General features: G+C 39.7%; 2 protein-coding genes, 1 non-coding gene and 1 pseudogene across 3 annotated transcripts; 2 read left to right on the top strand and 2 right to left on the bottom strand.

Annotated features, from left to right (window-relative positions):
* Nucleotides 1–7,420: 7,420 nt before the first annotated feature.
* On the top strand, nucleotides 7,421–17,544 carry LOC126629811 (uncharacterized). Its single transcript, XM_050299951.1, has 19 exons — nucleotides 7,421–9,003; nucleotides 9,093–9,404; nucleotides 9,531–9,770; nucleotides 9,894–10,020; nucleotides 10,092–10,249; nucleotides 10,404–11,037; nucleotides 12,349–12,413; nucleotides 12,498–12,599; nucleotides 12,700–12,842; nucleotides 13,095–13,150; nucleotides 13,442–14,091; nucleotides 14,177–14,367; nucleotides 14,501–14,792; nucleotides 15,058–15,333; nucleotides 15,445–15,554; nucleotides 15,978–16,311; nucleotides 16,465–16,869; nucleotides 16,981–17,227; nucleotides 17,315–17,544. The coding sequence occupies exons 1-19, from the start codon at nucleotides 7,576–7,578 to the stop codon at nucleotides 17,338–17,340; spliced, it is 5,796 nt and encodes a 1,931-aa protein (XP_050155908.1). The 5' UTR covers nucleotides 7,421–7,575; the 3' UTR covers nucleotides 17,341–17,544.
* A 26-nt stretch (nucleotides 17,545–17,570) lies between these two features.
* LOC126629812 (mediator of RNA polymerase II transcription subunit 4-like) lies at nucleotides 17,571–19,624 on the bottom strand (annotated as a pseudogene).
* Nucleotides 19,625–19,738: 114 nt separating this feature from the next.
* Nucleotides 19,739–19,810, bottom strand: TRNAC-GCA (transfer RNA cysteine (anticodon GCA)). Its single transcript has one exon. It is a non-coding gene; the product is annotated as a tRNA-Cys (tRNA).
* Nucleotides 19,811–22,375: 2,565 nt separating this feature from the next.
* On the top strand, nucleotides 22,376–25,090 carry LOC126629813 (pyruvate dehydrogenase E1 component subunit alpha-3, chloroplastic). Its single transcript, XM_050299953.1, has 3 exons — nucleotides 22,376–22,969; nucleotides 23,470–24,250; nucleotides 24,627–25,090. The coding sequence occupies exons 1-3, from the start codon at nucleotides 22,730–22,732 to the stop codon at nucleotides 24,902–24,904; spliced, it is 1,299 nt and encodes a 432-aa protein (XP_050155910.1). The 5' UTR covers nucleotides 22,376–22,729; the 3' UTR covers nucleotides 24,905–25,090.
* Nucleotides 25,091–25,777: the final 687 nt, after the last annotated feature.

Genomic DNA, 25,777 nt, shown 5'->3' on the forward strand with positions numbered 1-25,777 from the left:
TGAGTCTGTCTGAGCTGATGTCGGCATCCAAGATGGCGTTGACTACATCTAACTGGTCCTGAACGACAGCTGAATAAAGAAGGCTAGTGTTTGAAGAAGTGAGGGCTAGTGTCTGAGCTGATGTCTGAAGCTTCTCCTCCCCTGCCTGCCCATTTACCACACACCACGTGTTCCCCACAGAGGGCGATGTCGCCGGTACCTGAACCTTGTTCTCGTTGGCCGACGATGTCAGGGCGAATGGAGGTTCCTATCTTGTCTTTGAAAACAAGATCATCATCCACTAAACTCTGAATCACATCTTTCACAGACTAAGAGATTACACATTTCTTTGACCCTGACTTCTCAAGCTCCTTTAGAAGGAAGAAATCTTGAGAATCATAGAAGATCTGAAGCATCTTCTCACGCTTCTCGTCCAACGAAAGACCTCGTTTCTTCGACATTGGAGGCGAGATTTGGAAGACGGTTTACAGAGGAAACTACTGGAAACGAAGCCTCTGGTTTGGCAGGAACTCTTCGGATCTGTCGGAAGCGCAGGCTATCAGAAGCCAACTGGGTCCCGCACGTGGTGCTTGATCTCTCACTACTTCAGTTCAAACCACTGGGTTTATCATCATTGACTCCCCACTGGGTGTGATCAGGGGTTAGGTGTAGGGACAACTGCTGGATGCGACGACTGACAGCCTGATATTCGTTCTCCGACGTTGGATCTGGGCTTTGCCTATTCTTTTAATTGATGAACTCCGCCTTGTGGCGGTGATCCATGGATTTCGGAGGTTTGGCAAAGATGAGGCTTTTCTGGATATAGTGAACAAGCATGGCGAGGTCGGAGGGTGCCAAGTACAATGGCTGCTGTGAATCCTCTGAGATGTTGAAGATGTCGAATTGCTTCTCTCGGAAAATTATGAAAATCAGACCCCCAACCACTCATCCAGTATCAACCCACCTGACGAACGCTGGAATTTAGAATTTCCATACCCACAAATCTGAAAATAGTGGTTGAGATTTTAATACCCATCAATCTAGAAAGAGAGAGAGGGTAAATGAGGATGGGGGATTTTGTCTTGCAATTGCAGAGAGAGACTGAGTGAGAGATGAGGTGGCTCCGTGGGTTTTTTGGGAAAACTTTGGGTTCTCGAGTTTTTTGCAGATTTTGCAGATTCACAGTGGAGGTGGAAAAATGAAAGAGAACCGACATAACTTCTCATATTGATTCCCACAGACGACACCAAATGTTAATGCACAAAACCGGAGGTCTTGGAACAACGTAAATCCGACCGTGAATCTGCAAGAAATGTAAAAAACACAAGATGTGTCGTGGTTCACCCCAATGTTTGGGCTACGTCCACACTAATATTGTTTTCTTTAATGATGGTGAGGGAGAGAGAGCTTCTGAGGGTGAGAGAGTTCTTCCCATGGCCTAAGAATTGGCCTCCCCTAATGAGGAGAGTGAGGGGTCCTTTTATAGAATAATGGCTCCTCACTTATTACATATTTGCCCTTCCATTTATTGCATAATGACATTTGAGTCTCCCCGAGTATTTATATGAGGTCTAAATATGGATGCCCTAAGTATGGTACAAACAACTACAATTATTATAACTTTTAAAAGACCCCCTGTTTGTAGTCATTGGATAAAAATTCAACGGCCCACTAACACCGGTCAGGAGGATCCCGAGGGGTTGCCTTGGAGAGGATCCAATTCCTCTTCTTTTTTCAAGGGACTCACGTTTTGGAAAATCTTATTTAAGGTCATTGTCATTTTCACTCAATTATGATCTCACTTATTGACATGACTAATTGCTTAGGGTATAAAATCGCCTGTTTTAGAGTTTAAGCATTAAATTACTGGAACCGGAGACTTATAACCTATAATTGAAGTAATTACCACTATGAGACTAGAATCTAACGTTTAAGGTCATGGTAATTTTCACTCAATTATGATCCCGAGGGGTTGCCTCGGAAAGGATCCAATTCCTCTTCTATTTTCAAGGGACTAACATTTTGGAAAATCTTATTTAAGGTCATGGTCGTTTTCACTCAATTATGATCTCACTTATTGACATGACTAATTGCTTAGGGTATAGAATTGCCCGTTTTAGAGTTTAAGCATTAAATTACTGGAACCAGAGACTTATAACCTATAATTGAAGTAATTATCACTATGAGACTAGAATCTAACGTTTAAGTTCCAAATGCTTATTCTACACCTTGAAGCAAGCAACGTTGTGAAGAAAGTTAAGTATAAGCAAGGCTTTTTTGGAACCAAATGTTATGTTTAGAGAATAACTAGCTTATTCAGTTAGCTAATAGAATGTGATGAAAGAAAGACTCTAAATAACATTCACAATCACAAATCATTCAAATTACTAATATCTTTATTGAATTAAAATTCACTTGTATATATGACTTTAAGACAATCTTCAACCCTTGGCCTAAAACCTAAAATTTTTAGCCTAGAAAATTTAGGTTTTAACTCAGAAACAGCTTTTCTGCTACAATCCTTCTAGCTTAAAATTTTAGCCCCAGATTATTAAAGAATGAATTTAGGCTTTTTTTTAATTAACTTTAAAAAAAAATTATGTAGACTATCCTAAATTAATTTTATAAACATTTTAACCTAAAAATATTTAAATTTCGATAAAAATTGAAAAATCACTAAACCGACACATGAAACTCATGAAACACTATAGAAGAATATGAAACACATGATAGAGATGTATAAACACAAGACACGTGAGCAAACACAAGGTTTTGGAAGATGGTAGAAAGAAAAATTGGAAGAATTGTCGGAGAAAAGTGAGTTTTGTGTGGATGTTTCAACAAATATATAGGTATTTATAGAGTTTTTGGGTGAATTTTGACTTAAATAATTGTTTATAATTAATTTAACCGTTGAATTTAAATTTGGACCGTTAGATTTTTTTTTTTACCATTAGATTTGATCATATTCGATTTCAGTCATTGTATTCAACAAATTTATAAATATAAAACAAAAATATTAACTAAATTAAATGTGGACCGTTGGATAACCAACAGCCCATTTGAATGTGAGCTGTTGATCAACCAAAAGAGCCGTTGGGCTCAATTTTACTGGCAGACAAGTGAGAGACACACCCATGTGGGTGGGGGCTCCACCACTAAGACCATCTCCAACTCTTGGCCTAAAACCTAAAATTTTTAGCCCTGAAAATTTAGGTTTTAACCCAGAAACAGCTTTTCTGCTCCAACCCTTCTGGCCTAAAATTTTAGCCCCAGATTATTAAATAATGAATTTGGGCTAATTTTTTGCTTAAATTAGCTTTTAAAAAAAATATGTAGACTATTGTAAATTAATTTTATGAACATTTTAATCTAAAAATATTTAAATTCTGATAAATATTGAAAAATCACTAAATCGATACATGAAACTCACGAAACACTATGGAAGAATATGAAAATCATGGTAGAGATGTATAAACACAAAAGACATGAAACACACAAGACAAACATAACATATGTGAAGCATGTACAAAACAAATGTGAAGGACATACAAAACACATGATAGAGATGAAGCACATACATAACACATGTGAAACACATGACACACACGAAAAACATACCAACATACATACAAAACACATGAAACACAAACCTAAACACATGAAACTGAAACCTTCAATCATTCTCTATACAAACACAGGTTGAATATCAAACCATCACACAACATTCAAACCTTCAATAATCCTCTATATTCACTAATCTTCCAACTTTCAAAGTTTTTTTGTTTCCTAAAAATCATCAATATCTCATTAATGGGTGATAGAAGAAGGCATAGCTTGACAATGCAGATGGCATAATACCAAGCAAGCCGTGCAACTGCCGATGCAGAAATGAACGCAGAAGAAGCCGAATTTACAAACTCGCTTATTTAATATCAGCACCATGCCAAATCTAGCCATCATGGTTCTGTCATGGAGCGTTCATTTGTGCAGCGTGATAGAGAAGAATGTCATGATTGAATGATGAAAGATTATTTCATTGAAAGTCCGAGATATTATTCTCATGATTTTCGAAGGCGGTTTCGGATGAGGAGAGAGTTTTTTGAAAGCATCTTGAACACAGTTGTCTATCATGACCACTACTTTGCAAGGAAGATAGATTTCGTAGGCCAACAAAGCCTATCACCTCATCAGAAGCTCATATCTGCATTTCGGATGCTAGCTAATGGGTGCTCTGCAAACTCAACTGACGAGTATTGCCGACTTGTGGAGAGTATTGCTATTGAGAACCTGAAGCGTTTTTGTAAAGCAATTGAAGCCATCTATGGAGCCACATACCTCTGCAAGCCAAATCGTGAAGACTTGAAGCGGCTTCTATGCAAGGCAGACAAAAGAGGCTTCCCTGGCATGATAGGAAGTCTCGATTGTATGCATTGGGAGTGGAAGAATTGTCCTACTACTTGAGCTGGCCAATTCAAGGGCTATCATAATAAGCCAACCATCGTGCTAGAGGATGTGGCGTCTTACGACACATGGATCTGGCATGCATTATTTGGTGCACCTAGATCAAACAACGATATCAACGTTCTTTGGTCTTCTCCTCTGTTCGATGATGTTGTCAAAATTATTCTCATCCCAATAATGCAAAGAAGAAATTATTTTCGCAGAGACAAGAATCTTACATGAAGGGTGTGGAGAAAGCGTTCAAGATCCTACAAGCTCGATGGGTCATTGTTAGAGGGCCTGCACGACTTTGGCATATCGAAGACCTCAATTCAATCATGATAACGTGCATAATTTTGCACAACATGATTGTGGAAGATGAATATGTCGAAATTGAGGAAGATTCTGACGAAGAGGTGGATAATGACCAACCAACATATGCAAGAGTTTTGACAAGAGATGTTGAATATCTCGCTATAACCACATACAAGACCCGACATGATAGGGTCACACTCAATGAGCATATGAGACGTTTAAATAGAATTCAAGCTCCTCAAGGTCATGACACACTCTGTAAGGATTTGGTTGAGCATATATGGCGCCGAAAAGGAGAACGTAGATGATGGATAATCTTAAGTGTAATAATGTGTTATGTTATGTAATAATTTTGCATGTACTATGTTGGTATTTTCTAGTAATAAATTGAATTGTCTTCTTGTGACAAGTCTTTTCATTAGTACATTGTCCAAATTATTGAAGGCCGTTTGAATTATTGAAGGCATCTATAGCACAATAATTAATGGGTGCTCTACAGACTCAACTGACAATAAGTACAATAATTATTGAAGGCATCTAGACTACTGAAACAATAATTAATAAGTCATAAACTTAATACAAATGACATTTAATAAACCACATAAACTTAATACAAAGGACAATTAATAAACCACATAAAGTAAAAAAAAACGATAATTAATAAACTACATAAACTTAATACAATCGAAAATTCATAAACTACATAAACTTAATAATGATATCCACCATCTTGATTTGGTGATGGACTTGGTGGTGGATTTGGGATATAGCCTCGAGATAAATTATCATCTTGAAATATACTCCTTCTGGCATCCCCCTGCAAAATTTCCCTTTCCTTACCACATGACCACTTCTTCCTCTCTGAAGTGTATTTGTTGAGGTCCTCCACCATCATATTTATGAACCTCTCTTGCTCCCTATCCCCTAGTTGCATCATAGCCACACGTATTCGGACTGCTTCGTCCTCCCGAGAGCTATGACTTTTGGTCAATCTTGCAAATTCGGTAGCAATTTGTTCACTAATGGTATCTTGGGACTTCATTTTTCTCTTTGCTTCCTTTTGGTTATCGCTTCCCGGGGGCCTTGTAAAGAAGAAGTTGGGGTCATTTGTTCGACACCTTCATTGACACCTTCATTCACACCTTCATTGACATCATTTAGGACGGGGCTTCACTATGAAATAATCTTCCCCATTGTTGGTCCACATCGATTCCCCACGTTCCAAGCATGATGCAACTTAAAAGATTGATTTTTTGGTGTAGTTCTTGTCTTGTAAATTGTCATTGTGTTGTCACCCTATGCATCAAATACGTAAAAACAATTAGTTGAAAAATACTATTATGTGCATGACAAATAAAATATCAACAAAGAAAGTTACAATTTATGAGAAGCTCCTTCCATTAGGAATGTCAACTGTGGCTCTCTCCAAGCTTTCCTTCCACAAAGTGCATGCTTTGTTGATAACCTTCCACCGATCATAAACACCACCACCTTCCCTTTGGCCGGCGTTGGAGTTTTCATGGAACTTATCAGTGATTTTACCCCACAAAACATTTTTATTTGGATTCATGCCGACGACACCATCTTCGCTAATGGAAATCCATGCCAAACATAAGACAATATCTTCCTCAAAGGTCCAATTATGACCTTTAACATGCTCTTTTGCCATCTTCAAAATTTTGGAAATGAGAAGAAATGTAGAAAGAAAAATTGGAAGAATTGTAGGAGAAAAGTGAGTATTGTGTGGACGTTTGAACAAATACATAGGTGTTTATAGAGTTTTTGGATGAATTTTGAGTTAAATAATTTTTTTAATTATTTTAGCCTTTGGATTTAAATTTGGGACGTTAGATCTTTTTTTACCATTAGATTTGATTATATTTGATCTAAACCGTTGGATTCAATTAATATATAAATATAAAACAAAAAAAATATTTGAACGTGGACCATTGGATTAACCAACGACTCATTTAAAACCAGCCGTTGGATTGAAAAAGTAGCCGTTGGGCTACCGACATGGCCTGACAGCCGGGGGACATGCCCACGTGGGTGGGGTCCCACTGGGCGAGTTGGTTTGGCGTCTGGGCTTCACAGCCCGTGGTTCACTAACACCAGCTGGGGCCCACAATGATTTCTGGCCTAAAAACGGGTAGGTATATGGTCATCTGTTGAGTTTTAGGTTTTGTTTAGCACTTGGGTTGAGTTGGGTTGAGTTTTTTTTGGGGGGGGAGGGGAAATTTAAGTTTTAGCTCAAGGTTGGAGGAAGCCTAATTTTGGCCTAAATTTGTTTTTTTGTTTAGATTTCAGGTTTTCGGTCCAAATTAAAACTTGGATTGGAATTGATTGGAGGAAAATAAAAGAGGAATTGTAGATTTTAAACCTTAAGATGGAGCCTAAGTACATCAAAATATTACAAAGTAGACAAAAATAATTTAAAATTTAAATCTTATTCATTCATCAACATGGTGATATTTTAGAATTTTCACATTTTGTAATCCTGCCAAAACATTAAAAAAAAAAAAAAAAAAAAAAAAAAACGACCACAGGTCCCAAATCAACTCCTGTGGTTATTGTCAATTCTATCTGGCTTTAAGCCAACCCAAGACAATAACTGCGCATCGCTACCGAAGTGACGCGTGCCGGCAACCGCAAGGCAGCTGCCGCGCCTTTTCGCAATCAGACGACAGACCGTTTTACTCACTTCCCAATTTCATTAGAACAAACGACATGACGTGGGAAGGAAACAAACTCCCAGAGACTTACCAGTCATGACAAAGAAGAAGATGACCAATACGACGTCGCAGTAGCAGCAGCAGCGGCGTCTTGGGCTGCACCAGCATGACCAAGAAGCTCACTCGCTTCGAACCGCAACTCGCCATGGAACTCGACCTTGACTCGTTCCTCAATTCGCACCTCTCCCTCTCCGACGAAGACGACGACGACGACCTTAGCTCCGTCCCCCACCGCACGATTGACGAAATTCTCAACGACACCGATTCGTCCGCCTCATCGTCCCCGCCCTCCTCCACTATCTACCGCCTCAATTCCGATCCCAAACCACCGGAACCTCCCAACGACGCCGTATCGGTCCCCGTCGTTAAGTCCGAGGATGAAAGGGTGGTCCGGCCGAGGTCCAATCTGTACAGTCGGGTCAAGTCCGTGGATTTATCGGAGGATCCGGCCGGGAGGGTTCCGAAGCCGTCTCCATGGTTGCTCGGAGGCATGAGAACGAATGCGAAGCCCGGGGCGGCCCTGGCTGCGGCTGCGGCGGCCTCAAGGTCGATGCCAACGCCGCACGCCGCGGCAATCAAGTCGAGGAGGAGCGCCGTGAGCGGAGTTATCCAGAAGGTTCTTGAAGGTTCAGAACTGGATGAAAAATCCGAGGTGAGTTCCAATTCTACTGGTGATACGACTGCAATTCGTTCGGAAGTGCTTAGGACAAATTCAAATGAATTACAAGTGGATTTTGGGGGTGAATTGTTGAGAGAAGGCGGGGTTTTGGAGAGCGAAAGCAAGTTAGAGCAGACTTTTCGAGTTGATCGATCTCAAGTTGATGAGGCGAGTGCTGGTAATGCTGTGGAAGAAGAGAAGAATGTAAGTAGTTTTGATGAGAATTTGACAAATTTAGACGCAAATGATGTTAAAGATACGGAATTTAGTAAGAATGTTGAGGTCGTAGAGGAATATAAACAAGATATTCGAGACTTAGATGATAACAGTCCTTGTTCGAAAGAGAGTGATAGCGAGGATAATGATGGTGGCGGTGGTGGCAAGGATGATGGTGATGATGGTGGTGGTAAGGAGTCCGAGGATAACAAAGGCGATATTGGTAACGATAGCGATATTGGTGATGACGATGAATTGGGAAGTTCAATCACTCAACTCGTGGAGGAGAGAATTGGGGAATTAGAGAGCAGGAGGATTAGTAAAAAATATGAAAAGAAGTTGCGCAAGCCACTTGAAATCGCTGAAGAGCTAGAGAAGAAGCAAGCTTCTAATGCTTTGCATTGGGAAGAGGGTGCCGCTGCTCAACCCATGAGGCTTGAGGGTGTTCGGAGAGGCTCCACCACATTAGGATACTTCAATGTTGATGCTAACAATCCCATTACTCGGACCCTTTCATCTCCGGCGTTAAGGCGTGATCATGGCTCACCGCAAGTCTTGGCGGTTCACAATAATTACATTGCAATAGGAATGGGAAGAGGGTCTATTCTTGTTATTCCTAGCAAGTACTCTGCTCATACTGCTGATAGCATGGATGCAAAGGTTAGCTTTCATTCCTTTACTTACTTTTAACTTCCAATGATATAGATATAGGGAATTCATGTTAACAAACTATGCTATATACGTACCAGATGCTAATTCTTGGGTTGCAAGGAGAACGGTCTTATGCTGCTGTAACTTCTATGTGCTTCAATCAGCAAGGGGACTTGCTCTTAGCTGGTTATGCTGATGGTCACATTACAGTTTGGGACGTGCAGAGGGCATCGGCTGCCAAAATAATTACCGGAGAACATACAGCTCCAGTTGTACATACGTTGTTTTTGGGGCAGGATTCTCAGGTTACACGTCAATTTAAGGCAGTTACCGGTGATAGTAAGGGTCTGGTATTATTACATTCTTCCTCAGTGGTTCCCCTTCTTAATAGGTTCTCGATTAAAACACAGGTAAAAAAATTTCATTGTTGGCATTATGTTTAAAAATGCTTGCTTTGCGGTTGATGTGTGAATCTGTGATCTTTTACAATGTAATTCTATCAAACTTGATGATCTTGTGCATGTTGATTGGAACAGTGCCTTCTTGATGGACAAAATACAGGCACAGTGCTGTCAGCTTCACCACTCCTGTTTGATGAATTCTGTGGAGGGGCTTCACTGTCTTCTCAGGGAAGTGGGGCGGTTTCAGGCAGCAGTATTGGTGGTATGATGGGGGGTGTGGTTGGTGGAGATGCAGGTTGGAAACTCTTCAATGAGGGATCTTCTTTGGTCGAAGAAGGTGTGGTCGTGTTTGTCACCCATCACACTGTTCTGGTGGTATGAAGCCCTCAGATGATAGCGTGAATTCCATGTACCTTTTGGTTTGGGATTTGATGATTACCTATTTATAAAAAGTTTATTTTTTTTCAGTGTGCTAAATGCCATGTGTCTTTGTTGTAGGTAAGACTAACTCCCACTTTGGAAGTGTATGCACGACTTTCCAAACCAGATGGGGTTCGGGAGGGTTCTATGCCTTGTACTGCTTGGAAATGTACAATACAATCACACAGTTCACCTGCTAGTAGCGGTAAGGATTGACTTTCTTTGTTAAGTTTCCTGTTGATGGTTTCCTAAGATGAGGTTCTTCATTTTTGGTAGAAAATATGCCTGCTGAAGCAGTTGAAAGAGTTTCGTTACTTGCACTTGCTTGGGATCGAAAAGTTCTGGTGGCAAAGTTGGTCAAATCAGAGCTGAAAGTATATGGGAAATGGTCTCTTGAAAGTGCAGCCATAGGTGTGGCTTGGCTAGATGATCAGGTATGCACCTGTTTATTTGTTTTCTGTCGTGCTGAATTTATGTTTATTCTTTTAACCAAAGAAATTTATGTTATTCTGCCTATGAAGAGTTCTGTACATGGTTCAAGTTTACATCACTTAAGAATGAGCTTAATTTGAAGTTTTGTGGCTTCAGATGCTGGTGGTTCTCACGGTGACCGGACAACTTTGTTTGTTTGCGAAGGATGGAACTGTGATTCACCAAACAAGTTTTTCTGTTGATGGTTTTGGAGGCGATGATCTCATTGCTTATCATACTCACTTCATTAATATATTTGGAAATCCTGAAAAAGCTTATCACAATTGTGTAGCTGTAAGAGGAGCTTCAGTATATGTACTCGGACCGATGCATCTTATTGTTTCCCGACTTCTCCCATGGAAAGAACGAATTCAGGTTTTACGGGGAGCAGGTGATTGGATGGGTGCCTTGAACATGGCAATGACAATTTATGATGGTCAAGCTCATGGTGTTGTTGACCTTCCTAGAACTCTGGTTGCTGTACAGGAGACCATAATGTCCTACCTGGTTGAGTTGCTATTGTCATATGTAGAGGAAGTATTTTCATATATCTCAGTAGCGTTCTGCAACCAAATTGGAAAAAGGGATCAAGCTGATGACATAAACAGCAAAAGCAGTTCTATGCACTCTGAAATAAAAGAGCAATACACCCGTGTTGGTGGAGTTGCAGTTGAATTCTGTGTCCATATCAAAAGGACTGACATACTTTTTGATGAAATATTCTCCAAGTTCGTAGCTGTTCAACAGAGAGGTATTCTCATTTCAGTTTTTTTTTTGCATTTATGGTTTTTTGTAAACTTCATCAACTTTAAGCTGAAGTTTGGATATCTGGATTACATTTTACTCTATTGAAATGAAACAAAAAGGGAAACATCCTTTGGTTTTCATATGCTTATATAGAGGGAAAGTCCATTTTACCATCCATGCACGGTTGAGTTAGAATGGCTTTTTGTAATGTCCAACTGTGTCACATCAACGAGACAAAATACACTTGCCATCTCATATTATCTTACCGTAAAGTGTCATGCTCAATCTGGAGTGAATAACATATTTTCTTCTTTTGAAAGGGGATTAAGTGAACAGTTGATGTCCTGTATTATGGGCTTGAAATATTTCTTATTTTAAAATAAATATTGAAAGTACTCAGAACCATACTTTCCAACTTTCATCATGATGTGACAGTGACTGGATTAGTACTTTGACATATGATAGAACATGGCAATTAAGTTCTAAGTACGGTGTATCTTTTTTTAGCTTGTCTCGGCTGCAGTTTTGCAGCCTTTGCTCTAAGTATGTGCATCGTTCAATAGCTTGTAGCTACATGTGTTGTGATTTACGGCACAAAATTAGGATAATGCAGAAATTAGGTTTGTGTTACCTATTTTGTTTTGGTGTCCTATTTGGGCTTTGATTTGACTTTTTTGGTTGGATTCCTTGCTGGTGGAGAAATTTTCCTAATTACCTATTTGATTAGGTTTTAGATTTACTTCCAATTAGGATTAGGATTCTCATTGTAACCTAAGTCCTATGCATTATAAATAGGACCTTAGGGTTAGTTTATTTTGTGTGCTGTCACCATTAGTTTAGAGAGTTTTTCTCTTTTGTTATGGGTGGAGGTCACCCTTTGGAGTCATGACCATGTGACAATTTCATGGCTCATTCGTTTTGCGATTTGGTGAGAGTCAATTTGTGGGTTTGAGGGTTACAGACCAATTTGGGAGAATCTTCTCTGTTTGTTCAAGTTCTCTACTCATTTGGTTTAGGGTTTGTAATTTGTGGGATTTGGGTTATGAGAGTTGAACACTCTTTTGTAATCTCCGTTTGTTTGGTGAAATTCCTCGCTGTGCTTCACCTGTGGATGTAGGCTTTACGCCGAACCACGTTAATATCTTGTGTTCTTATTTTGAGATTGTTTGTTTCTTCAATTTCGTGTACGACGTTGATATTTGGTATTTTGTTAGAATTTGCTTCTATTTGCGCATAAAAGTACAACAACATGCATATATCATTTTCCTCCATCATTGCATGTTACCAATCAAATGTTCTTTATAAATGTTGTTAGACACATTTTTGGAGCTGTTGGAGCCTTATATATTGAAGGACATGCTTGGTTCTCTTCCACCTGAGGTAATGCATACTGTTCAAGTATTTTGGCTGTATTGGCAGGTATGTTATACATAATAATGTTATTTCATTTGCCCTTTTCCTAAGATTATGCAAGCACTGGTAGAGCACTACAGCCGCACAGGGTGGTTACAGCGCGTTGAACAATGTGTCCTTCACATGGATATTTCGTCCTTGGATTTCAATCAGGTCTGTGCCTCTCAGATTGTTGCTTATAATTTTTCATGTTGCTGTATTTGTCTGTCATATTTTTCACCTGGACATGCAGATAATTTGTTATGTATTGTAGGTTGTTAGGTTATGCAGGGAGCACGGGCTGTATAGTGCTCTGGTGTATCTCTTCAATAAAGGATTGGATGATTTCAGGTCACCCTTAGAGGAGCTTTTGGTGGTCTTGCGAAATAGTCAAAGAGAAGGTGCTACTGCCCTTGGGTATGTTTATCTTGATAATGAGTCCTTTGTGTGTTCTAGTTGAGTTTAAATGGTCAATATGTAGTTTATCGTGCTCCTTTAGTTGCTTCTCCTTTCATTTTGTGCTGTCTTTACCCTTTATTATTATTATCTTACTGAAAGCATATAATCAGTTGTATAGCATTTTTTTCATGTTACTTTATGGTTGTATGTTGTTAGTTTTTGTTTGAGCCTTTCAAGTGGTCTTATTGTATTTTTTTTTCTTGTTTACAGTTACAGGATGCTGGTTTATTTAAAGTACTGCTTTTCAGGCCTTGCTTTTCCACCAGGTACGGACTTACACTTATTGGAGTTGTTCAATTGGAATATCACAGGAGTATATCCCTCTGTGTGATAATCGTATCTGTAACTAGAAATGGATTTGTGATCTTGAAATAATAAGTAATTCATCGAAAAAGAGAGAGTAATCTTACCGAATAAGTATGAAGCAATCAAAGGAAAACTAGCATTATTTTGTACTTGAATACATGTTTGACTCACTTGTATAGCTTCATTTATTGCTGCATTTAACATGAACTAATCTGATCAACAAAGTTTGCACTTATTATCTGTGGTTGCAGGACAGGGAACAATTCCCCCCTCACGCTTGCCATCTCTGAGAACAGAACTTCTGCAATTTTTGTTGGAGGGTTCTGATGCCCCTAATTCAAGATCAGTCTCAAGTGTAATGCCAGGAGGAGAATATATTAACCTGTATCTTCTGTTAGAGCTAGATACTGAAGCTACTTTGGACGTTCTGAGATGTGCTTTCGTGGAAGATGAAATCTCAAAATCTGACCTTTCTTCTCATGATTCAGATATGCAGGATGGGAACAATTTAATGGCTCAAAATAAAAATTCAATGGTTCAGAACACAGTAGATACTCTTATTCGCATTATTAGTAAGGACAGTTCTCAAACAGATGGATCTCCTAGCAATGATGACACTGGATCAGTAGTAGTGTGGCCTTCAAAGAAAGACATAGATCATCTATTTGAGTTTATTGCATACTATGTTGCATGTGGAAGAGCCACTGTCTCGAAAAGTGTATTGTCTCAGATTTTGGAGTATTTGACCTCAGATAATAACTTTCCACCATGTGTTTCCAGAGATAGCATAACTTCAAAAAGAAGAGAAAAGCAGGTTCTGGGACTTCTTGAGGTAGTGCCTGAGACCGATTGGGATTCATCTTATGTGTTACAGCTATGCGAGAAAGCGCAATTTTACCAGGTATATTTACCAATACCATACGATGTTGTCTCATAATTCATTCAGTTTAAGATTGCTCACTACAAGGTCTCTTGGCGACATTTAGGTTTGTGGCCTAATTCATACTAGCAGACATCAGTATCTTGCTGCTCTGGATTGCTACATGAAAGATGTAGAAGAACCCATTCATGCCTTCTCCTTTATCAACAAAACATTATTACAGCTGACTGACAAGGAATGCGCTGCTTTTCGATCAGAAATTATTTCTCGAATTCCAGAGCTTTTTTACTTAAACAGGTTATCTCTTAGTTATCTTGAATCTTTTCTTTGTCACATGTTAAGTCATTTGTAGATTGTCTTCTCCAGTGAAAGCTTCCTTATTGATTATTCACCTCAAAAAAAAAAAAAAAAAAAAATTTATCCAATGCAGAGAGGGCACATTCTTCTTGGTTATCGATCATTTTACTATTGAAGAAGGTTCTCATATCCTCTCTAAACTTCGTTCCCATCCAAAAAGTCTGTTCCTTTACTTAAAAACAGTGATTGAGGTCCACTTATCCGGCACGCTCGACTTCTCAAGTTTAAGAAAAGATGATCTTGTGAGGGTTAAGGATCAATCGAAAGCAGTTGAGGCGTATCTGGAAAGGATCTCCGATTTCCCAAAGCTTTTGCGTAGTAATCCTGTTAATGTGACTGATGATATGATTGAACTTTATCTGGAGGTGAGCATTTTTAATAATTAGGTGTTCAGTTGAATTTCTTCCTTCTATGATAATGTTCTTAGCCGACCCCACTTAGTGGGAAAAGGCTTTGTTGTTGTTGTTGTTGTATGATAATGTTCTTATTAGGTCAGTATATTCATTTTGACCAAATTTTAAATACGGGGCTTGAAAGAGTTGAGTGATTGTGTTTCATTGCCACCTGGTTTCTGTACCATAAAGCTTGTCTTAGTTGTTGCCCTCTTAATGTTTCATTTTCACTTTTCAGCTGTTATGTCAGTACGAGCGCAATTCAGTTCTCAAATTCTTAGAGACATTCGATAGCTATCGCGTGGAACACTGTTTACGCCTGTGCCAGAAATATGGGATAACAGATGCTGCTTCTTTCTTGTTGGAAAGGGTTGGTGATGTCGGCAGTGCTCTTTTACTGACACTTTCCACCCTCAGTGACAAATTTATGAAGCTTGATACTGCTGTGGCAAGTCTGGCGTCAAGTAATTCTGCTCGTACTGAGCATTTCAGCAATGCTTTAAAATTGGAAGAGGTCCGTACATATCATATTTATTTTAGCCATAGCATTTGAGTAGATTTTTGTTTGTATGTTACTACAGATTCACTGGACTGTTATTTATTATTTGTAATTTATCTCTTACAGGTGAACGACATTAACAGCATTTTGCATGCCTGTATTGGGCTGTGCCAAAGGAACACCCATCGCTTAAATCCTGATGAATCAGAGGCGCTCTGGTTTAGATTACTTGACTCGTAAGTCCAAAGCCAATTTTTTCTTACCGAGTTTTCCACGAGCATGAGTATCTGGCTATTACAGTCCTAGGTTTCAGCCTTTTGTCTTCCCAGGATTCCTTGTTGGTCTAGCGGTCAGGTCCTTGGTTTGCTCCCAAGTGGTCTGGGGTTCAACTCTCTCCCATGCTACTCACCTAGCAAATGCTAGAGTTTCTCGCTCCCCAATGTTGTGGGGTCAGACGGGGTATAGTGATTAGTTGGGTCAAAGACATACACTAGTTTTAAAAGAAAAATAATAATAATAATAATAGAGTGATTCTTGTTCCATTGTCCCTTAAATGAGCTGCCATGCTCTTCATTATTTGTGAAGAAATTTTGTTGTATTCTAAAAGTACAAGTTCATGGATTTGCTGAAGACTAATCATCCTCCAAATTTCAATACAGGTTTTGTGAGCCTTTAACAGATTCATTTGATGCTGGAACGGTATCTAAAGGAGAAGATGTTAAAACGACGGTGGCCAAGTCGTTGGACTCAGAAGAGGATGAGATGGCTTTTATAATCAAGTGGAGAATCTCAAAGCTCCATAAAGGCTTTCATATCTTAAGAAAGCTGTTCTCTCGGTTCATCAAGGAGATTGTTGAGGGCATGATAGGATATGTTCGCCTTCCGACTATCATGTCCAAACTCCTCTCTGATAATGGCAACCAAGAATTTGGTGATTTTAAATTCACAATTTTGGGGATGCTTAGCACATATGGCTTCGAAAGAAGAATTCTGGTATACCATCTCTTTATCTCTTTTATGCTAGTCATGTTGCATGATGTATTCTCATTTAACTTGTTTAAGGGAATCGTGTTGTTAAAACGTCCAATATACTTCTTCCTCTTTGTTCTCTGCAATTGCGTTGAAATTGTTTACTCTGGTATGTAGGATACTGCCAAGTCCCTGATAGAAGATGATACATTCTACACTATGAGCATACTCAAGAAAGGGGCCTCCCATGGGTATGCCCCTCGGAGTCAAATATGTTGTTTATGTGATTGTCTTCTTGACAAGAACTCTTCTAGCTACATTCGCATTTTCAATTGCGGTCATGCAACGCATCTTCAATGTGAAGCTTTAGAGAATGGCGCATCAAGTAGTAGCTCATCCTCTGGATGCCCTGTTTGTATGCCTAAGAAGAAGTCTCAGAGGTCTAGAAGCAAATCGGTCCTTCCAGAGAAGAGTTTGGTGAAGGAGTTTTTGTCAAGAACCCAACAAACACACGGAACAACTTCCCACCCACACGAAAGCAGTGCATCAGAGAATACGTACGGGCTTCAGCAAATATCACGGGTATGGCAATATCTTATTATTGTTGTCCTTGTAGTGATTGTTTTATCATTGTTGTTATGATCACCGTTCTTACATTGCAAACTAATGAAAAGCTGAACCGGGATGCTACAGTTTGATATCTTGACCAATTTGCAAAGAGACCGAGGATTAGTCGAGATTGAAAACATGCCTCAACTAAGGCTCGCACCTCCGGCTGTATATCATGAGAAGGTTCAGAAAGGAACTGTTCTTTCACCGGCGGAAAGCAGCACTGATCTTTCGAGAGTAGGGCAACAAAGTAAAACCAAGCAACTCAGGGACCTAAAAGTAAGGGGGTCGTCTCTCCGGTTACCCTTAAAATCAAACATCTTTGGTAATGGTACGTACGTCGTTAGCCTTATGTAAGAGTTGTTAAATTTGTGAATGTGTCCAATTCTAACTTGTAACGCGTCGATACACTTTGCAGGCAAGGAGAAGACCAGCAAGCGATGACGTTATTGTCATGTACACAACTAACAACAATACTAGAGTTGGAAATTCTGCAGATGTTGTAAAGTAGAGTTTTTTTACCCCCGACCCGACCTATTTTTTTCTTGTGTTATTCTTTCCGTGTCAATTTTGTGTCTGTATTTGAAACCTTCGTAAACTTGTAATTACTTAATTTGTAAAGTGGTATAAATTTTGCACATTTTTTTTTTTTTTTTTTATAAAGGTTGCTAACATTTTGTAGTAAACAAGGTTACTAATATTCCGATTCGTGTTCTCTGTAAGTAAACATGCTCCGACAAAGTACATCACTTGTGCTCTAAGTAATTATTCATGTTGCAATCTGCTTCACGCGACTAACAAGTTTGCTATTTGAGTTTTAAAGCTTAAACACCAAAATTTAGCAACTTGAAACAAATTTGCTATCCAAGCGGCTTCATGCGACGGTAAAGGATTCCTGTAAAACTCCAGCGTCGCAGTAGTAGCTCGCTGTTACTCATCGTCGTCAGAGCTTCCATCTTCAGTGCTATAATCACTATCGTCGTCTGGATCCAGAATATCCAGCTCAACATGCTGGACCTGTATCGTTGCTGGTGGTTTATGTACTGCTGGATGAGCATTAGGCCGTAATTGTTGGTCCTCGACCCTAGGAACGGGAAGAGGCACAGGGTCCCCAGGCTTCCATCCGGGCGGGGGCACAGGAAATTCGGTTGGCAATTCCACAGGCACCCCCCGCTTCCAACCTGATGGGACTGTGATGTTGGGAGGAAGCAGACCTTGGAGTGCACCCAGGTTGGGAAGTTGATTTGTTGGTTCAGGAGGCGTGGGCTCCAACATTGCCTGCATCGTTTCCTCCTTCACCCTCGACTGTTTTAGTAAGCCCACATCAAGATTTGCAAAAGCATACAGCTGAGAAGCGCGCATTTGCTCGTCCTGTGGGGCAGGTGGGAGTGCCCCACGAAGAGGAGCTTGTCCAGCCCCAAATTCTGGAGGTGCAAAGGTTGTGTAGCTTATCCGGTGGGCATACGACAGTATATTTGACAAATTCAATTGATATGAAACCGTAGTGGTGCACAAAGAATCATCATCTGCACCATCCTCCTGTTTTGTTCGTTTGGGGCGGGTAAAATCAGAGTAATCATCAACAAGATTATCAAGGACCTGCTCAACATCCCTGAGTTTCTTGGAAAAGGACAGAAGTGCAGCATCCTTGGACTTCACTTCGCATGCAATTTTCAGCTTAGCATCCTGAAGATGAAGAATTTCTTGGAGTTCAGCCTCAAAGAGTTGGGTTTGCAGGGCAGTGAATTGGGAGAGCATCTCTTTGGTGGAGGAAGGAGAAGATTCAAGCGCAGTTGGGGGAAGTGACTGAGTTTGGGAAGAAAAGTCGGGAAGGACCCCCGAAATGCGTTGAGCCAGAGTGACCGATTGGGAGAGACTTGGAAGAGTTTAGAGGCAAGGGAGGCCATTTGGACGAGAAGGGATTGGGCTCTAGGGAGCGGCGGGAGGAGGGAGACAAGGGTTGGGGAGAGATTGGGTTGCGGCTGTGAAGGGACATTTGGAGGCGTAGGGTTCGGAAGAGAGGGCGAAGTGGGGTTTGCTAGGCCTAGCCTAGCTGGGGATTGAACAATTTGGGGTTGCAGCATTTTGTGATTCACTTGTTTCTTCAAATATCCTACCAACAAGAAATTGAAGAAATTAAATATTTGACGACAAAAAACAGCAATACCACATAAGCCAAACGGGTAAGGCTCGTAGCAGAAATACTTGAAAAATGCAGGCCAATTCAAGTGCTTGGAACAATAATCTTTCCGGATATTTCTCCAATGAATTTGGGTTGCTAATATCAAATTCTGGACAAAAATTAACAATGACGCTTGGAAAAGCAGCAAATTAGAGCAAAAATATAAACTTGAAACCAAAACTCCCTGATAACAATGTAGAATTGAATGCATCGATTAACCTGCCAATCTAAAATTAACCCAACTCAAAAACACTGGAAAGATTAAAGGATGCCACGATCAAATTAAATTCTAAATTGGGGAAAATTTTCTTGATAAACCCTAAAAATGAAAACCATTCAAGGCAGAATTCAGACAAAATTAAAGCTAACCCACGATTTTCATCATAAATCAAACAAAATTGAGAGAAAGATAAAGAGCTCAATCGGCTAAGGACGAAGAATCAACGAATCAGAGAGAGAGGGGGAGAGAAGCAAACCTCGCCTGGTTTAGTGAGAGAGTGGCAGGGTGGCTGAAATCGGAACTGGAGCGAATGCTTTCGCAGTTGCAACGAGAAGAAGAGGACCCACATATGGCTTTGCGGGTGCTCCGAATCCGGGTATGGGCTTGGAGCGGATTTTAAGGGCCCAGCTTTATATTGACGTGAAAAAAACAAAGGGAAAAGGGCCCAACCGGGTTCGAACCGGTGACCTCTTGATCTGCAGTCAAATGCTCTACCACTGAGCTATGGACCCATTGTTGTTTGTTTGCAGTGTAAATGTACTTATAAAATATGAATATTTGAAATTAGAAAATGGATTTTGCTTTTGTAGATCTCTTCCAATGACACGTTGGAAGTCATCCTTGTCCACATGGTCATAAGATTTGGATGACGACATACTATATTCTTTTTTAATTGTTTTGGTTTCAATTCAACTAATAAACTCGGAAACAATTTGACAACACAAAATAATGTAGTCTTATTAAAGAAAATAATTAAATAATTGCTTGTATAGTGATATTCTTATTCACTTATACAATGAGTTTGATTCATATGACGTATTACAGCAGTGACTGAAAGTGATTGTGCTTATCTGCCTTGGTGCACCTTCAATTTTTATCGCTTCTCTTCTTCCTAACAACTAATTGTTTTGTGTAAAATATACTAGCATATGTTACACACTTTGATTGTGGAAATATTTTTATTTTTGTTTTAAAATGGGAAGGAGAAAGGGAGAAAAAAGGAACATCAAATTGGATAGAGAAGTTTTCCTTTTTATTTTGGCCAAATTGGATAAATGATCCATGTGGTCATAAGGTATTCGGAAGATAACCCATGTGCTAAAAAAACTCGGATTTAAACCCCTGTGGTGTACTCCGTTAGCAAATTTAATCTAAAACTGATCTTTCTGTTAACTATATGTTAATACTGGTAAAATTGTACTTTGACATGTGCACCTTCTTCTTCTTGCATCTCCCCTACGCAACCCCTAAACTCACTTCGCGCAAGAGAAAAAGGAGAGACCATGTTCAAGAAAAAGAAGATACGATGAGACCTCACCTTTTATTCACAATGAAAAACCCAAAAATAATTTACGATTAATAACAGATATGTCGCCTAATTGCAACATAACAAATCAATTAAAAAATATTACAAAGGGGAACTAATAGAAAATGAAGGAAAATTACCAAGCAATCAAAGAGTAAAGCAGAGAGAGATAGATGTGGTTGAAGGTAGAAAGCATTACTTTCTTTTCTTCCTCCATGCCTTCTTCTTGCCTCCAATAGCACGGTGCTTGTGCATCAAGTCACGTGAGATGCCTGCATATTATCACATATACAAAACCAGTGACACACATACACATAGAGAGAGAGAGAGAGAGGGGGGGGGGGAGGGGTCTGAGTGGTACCCATGGTTCCCGAGTGAGAGAGAACTTCGGCGAGACCTCCTCCTCCTCCTCCTCCTCCTCCTCCGCACTTCACGCAATAAAGGGAGAGACACGGTGGCCGCCATGGTTGCGGTGGTAGCTCTGTGGAAAACTGAAAATGGTCTCTCCTTTTTCTCTTTCATGAAGTGAGTTTGAGGGTTGCGTAGGGGAGATGCAGGAAGAAGAAGGTGCACACGTCACAATTTTACCTATGTATTAACATATAGTTAACGGAAAAATCACTTTTTGACTAAATTTGCTAATGGAGTACACCACATGGGTTTAAATCTGAGTTTTTTTTAGTGCAAGGGCTATCTTCCGAATACCTTATGACCACAAAGATCATTTATCCGATTTGACCTTTTATTTTTTATGTTTGAGATTAGAGGATGCTAGGATATCTTTAGGTGAGGCTTTAAAAGAAAGAGTTATTTTAATATGTAATTTGAATATAACCAGATTGATAATATTTTATTTTAAAAATATATATATACAAAGTAATAAATATTAAATATTAAAATTTAGTAAAATAAAAAAGTAGTCAAAAGAAAATTGTATTCTATCTTTAATAATATATCACACAAATTGGCATTCCACCTAGCATGTAATGCATGCATAATAGTTGGTCTTTTAAGTTCTTGGAATAATAAACATTGACCTCTTTTGATACGCACGAATGGGTTGATTTATAAATGTTCATTATATTTAAGATAATGTGAATGACTTTTTATTTGGAGAAAATTAAAAAGGAATTAAATAGAAAGGAAACGTTTTTCATTTTGAGCCCCCTTAAACTGAATAAGTTTCTTGAATGAGTAATTATCATCGATCTTCATGTTATACAAATATATACTTAAGAAAATGTAGATGTGTTAATATTTTATCCTTTTTATCTTACATAATTTTAATCATACTACGTGCATTGCCCGACAAAACTCAAAAATGCTCAAGCATTGCTTGGGGGTCTTCTTGAGGAGTCAAGCATTGCTCAAGAGGGAGTCTCTATGGAGAAAATGATTAATCCCCAATCTTCCCTTTAACATACACAAAGAAACTCTATGTACATTTGATAAGTTGTCATCACACCTATGAGTAGAGCACAATCTAGTATCGAAATCATTTCAAATACACATCATTCATATCCTGTAAATTGAATTGGAAACCTTCCAACTTATATCTTAAGTGATTAAGAACATTTATCTCTGCATCAGAGAATGTAGATTTGATTTCTCCTCCCTTATTATTTATATGATAATAAATACACAAACATAAAACATTTTCCCGTTATATTGAAATTGAGTGCCGCTAAACCAAACTGAACATGTGCATTGCACCAAAAGGACATGGACACAGTAGTTAATGAGAGAGAACCCCAACTGTCACAAGAAAATACAGTCGGACACTGGGTGGACAGAAAGTCCATCGGAGATTACGAGGCAACACACAAATTATGAAAGCTGCAAAAACCAAAACAAGTAAATTGAAGAACACCGACTAGAAGTAGTAATAGTTGGTTAAGTTGTTGGTTGGCTTCCCCACTTCTTTATATCCGGCGGTTATTTCCAAGCCTCCTCCCTTTGTTTCCTCCGTCCCTTCTTCTCCTCTGATACTTTCTCTCCCTCAATCCCCCATTCCATCTCCCCCCATCCTTTCTCTCTCCGCCTCCCTCTCTCTCTCTCTCTCTCTCTCTCTCTCAAATTTTCTCACTTGCCAAACAGACGGAGGCAGTGGAAACAGGGAGCAGCCATGTCCTTCACCTCCGCCACCAATTTGGCCCAGCCCCTCCAGCTCAATTCTGCCGCCGCCAGCCCCAGATCCAATGACAAGCCCTCCCTCCTGCTCCCCCCCAAGGCATCCTCTTTTCTCGGATCTACCCGCAAGTTCCGACCCGCTTCCCTCTCTCATTCCAGTGCTCACCGCCGATCCGCCGTCGTTGCCGTCTCCGAAGCTGTTAAGGAGAAGAAGGTCCAGGCTTCCTCCAATCTGGTAATGCTTTTGTTCTGGATTTCATTGCTTGATTGGGTTTTCTGGGTTTGCTTTGTTTTTCTCATGCATGGTAATCCAACTGAAGGATTAGAGAAATGGATTTTCAATTATATCAATCTTGGGGTTTTTAGTGCTGGGTAGCTGAGCTTTACGATCGAATTTTGTTTGATCCAAAAATTGAAAACCCAGAACAGATCAATCCAAAGCTTATAGCTTTCAGTTTTGTTTCTGGATGGATTGAATCCAATTTGACTTGTCTAGTATGTTTCAAGGTCATGCAACTTCATCGAATCGATGCAATTAATTTTAAAGAGATGTAGAAGAACACATCTGAGCTTTGTTTTTTGAAAATTTTCATTTTCTTATGAGATGATTCCCGTCTAAGACTATATGGTTTTTGAATTTTTGAACACATCTGAGCTTTGTTTTTCGAAAATTTTCATTTTCTTATGAGATGATTCCCATCTAAGACTATGGTTTTTGAATTTTTGTGCATTTAGCTAATAACAAAAGAGGAAGGATTGGAGCTGTATGAAGACATGGTATTGGGTCGCTCTTTCGAGGACATGTGTGCTCAGATGTATTACAGAGGCAAAATGTTCGGGTTCGTTCACCTTTACAATGGCCAAGAAGCCGTGTCAACTGGGTTTATCAAGCTTACAAAGAAGGAGGATTCTGTGGTGAGCACATACCGTGATCACGTGCACTCGTTGAGTAAGGGTGTCCCTGCTCGTGAGGTGATGAGTGAGCTCTTTGGAAAGGCTACTGGTTGTTGCCGAGGCCAAGGTGGTTCTATGCACATGTTTTCGAAAGAGTACAATGTGCTTGGTGGGTTCGCATTTATTGGTGAAGGTATACCAGTGGCAACAGGTGCAGCATTCTCCTCTAAGTACAGGAGGGAAGTGATGAAACAGGCAGACTGTGATCACGTGACTTTGGCATTTTTTGGAGATGGAACTGCTAATAACGGCCAGTTCTTTGAGTGTTTGAACATGGCAGCATTGTGGAAATTGCCAATTATTTTCATTGTGGAGAACAATTTGTGGGCCATTGGAATGTCGCATTTGAGGGCTACTTCTGATCCCGAAATTTGGAAGAAGGGGCCTGCATTTGGTATGCCAGGTGTTCATGTGGATGGTATGGATGTGTTGAAGGTGAGGGAGGTGGCAAAGGAGGCGATTGGAAGGGCCAGGAGAGGAGAAGGGCCAACTTTGGTAGAATGTGAAACATACAGGTTCAGAGGACACTCATTGGCAGATCCTGATGAGCTTCGTGACCCGGGTGAGTGTTTGAATTATGTCTTTCGTCCTTTAGATGTGTACTTGTATTCAACATGTTGGGATTTAACTTTTGATTATAAAATCCTGATTCGTATATGTTTTGTTCGATCATGGACTTGAACCGCTATATGCACTAAGAAGTGGATGGTTTCTTCTGCGATTAGTTTTTTGCCTTTTCATATCTAATATCCTGGTATAGTTTACTTGTTGGATTATGAACTTAAACCACTAGTATGAACTAGATGGTTCTGTGTCTGTCATTGTTGAAGCATATATGGAGTTTCGTATTTCTTAGTATATCTAACGAGCTTATAAAATTAGTTATTGACGGAGTTTATAGCTGTGTATTAACTGATATGTTATGTTCCATTTGGCAGCTGAGAAGGCACACTACGCTGCCAGGGACCCCATCACTGCCCTCAAGAAATACTTACTTGAGAACAATTTGGCGACTGAACAAGACTTGAAGGCCATCCATAAGAAGATCGATGAGTTGGTTGAGGATGCCGTTGAGTTTGCAGATGAGAGCCCCCTTCCACCTCGCAGCCAGCTGCTCGAGAACGTGTTTGCCGATCCCAAGGGTTTTGGAATCGGGCCTGATGGCAGTTACAGATGCGAGGATCCTAAATTCACTCAGGGCACTGCTCATGTCTAATCTCTGCCGGTTGGAGCCTCAAGCAATCGACTTATACAATCAACTATTAAGAAGATTGTATCAGCTTTATGTCCTGCTAAATCTTTTCAATTTTGGTTTTCTCATTGTTTTTGGATTGGCAAGCAAAACCCTATAGTGATGTTGGTTCGCTGTTTCCAATTTTATTACATCTACACATTTACAAAATTTTGCATTCGTTGGATCCGACTTGTTTCGTGTCTTAACTCGACCCATTTCGCGTTTTAACGAGTTAACTGGAGCTCATGCATTGCTTACACTCCCAAAATACGGAGCCTAGTACTCGAGGGTTCCTTTTTTCTTATTTTTTTTGGTACAGAGGAGGGCAAAGCCCAGCAAGCAAAACAAAAAAGCCAGGCAACAACAGCCTTAGGAAGGGCCGGATCCTTTTCTTGGGGATTCGGAGGATCCAGTAATCATGTCTATTCATCGTATATCGTGTGGTCAGAAATCATTTTAAATTTAAAATTTAAAATTAAATATAAATAGTACTTAACAAAAACTGACCGTACGATGTACGATGAACGAACACGATTACGGGATCTCCTAGATCCCTAGGAAAGGGATTCGGCGAGGATCCTTTTCCCTTGGAAGGGCTGTGACAGTGGTAGGAGGAGAAGCAAAAACATGTAGACCAAGAGATAACCTATGATCCAAGTCAGCCATGTGATCACTTGAGACATTCTTTTCTCTATAGATATAGTGACTTCGCATCTTCAATTTCTTTCGATAGCTTCTTTGCAGTTAATAATAAGATTGTAGAGCGGGTGCCAAACCAAAATAGGTTGTTGGATCAAAATAACAACAGTACAAGAATTACATCCCTACAACCCTCATCCCAAGCTATAGAAAGAC

The sequence above is a fragment of the Malus sylvestris genome, chromosome 7 (genome assembly GCF_916048215.2).
Source record: "Malus sylvestris chromosome 7, drMalSylv7.2, whole genome shotgun sequence".
Taxonomy (NCBI): Eukaryota; Viridiplantae; Streptophyta; class Magnoliopsida; order Rosales; family Rosaceae; genus Malus; species Malus sylvestris.

Excerpts from the sequence above, each read along its gene's own strand:
- LOC126629811 (XM_050299951.1), top strand. The coding sequence starts at position 7,576 with ATGACCAAGAAGCTCACTCGCTTCGAACCGCAACTCGCCATGGAACTC. Across the intron at positions 9,405-9,530 it reads GGTTCTCGATTAAAACACAG|TGCCTTCTTGATGGACAAAA; the intron begins GTAAAAAAATTT and ends TGATTGGAACAG. Across the intron at positions 15,334-15,444 it reads ATGCTTTAAAATTGGAAGAG|GTGAACGACATTAACAGCAT; the intron begins GTCCGTACATAT and ends TATCTCTTACAG.
- LOC126629813 (XM_050299953.1), top strand. The coding sequence starts at position 22,730 with ATGTCCTTCACCTCCGCCACCAATTTGGCCCAGCCCCTCCAGCTCAAT. Across the intron at positions 22,970-23,469 it reads TCCAGGCTTCCTCCAATCTG|CTAATAACAAAAGAGGAAGG; the intron begins GTAATGCTTTTG and ends TTGTGCATTTAG. Across the intron at positions 24,251-24,626 it reads TGATGAGCTTCGTGACCCGG|CTGAGAAGGCACACTACGCT; the intron begins GTGAGTGTTTGA and ends TCCATTTGGCAG.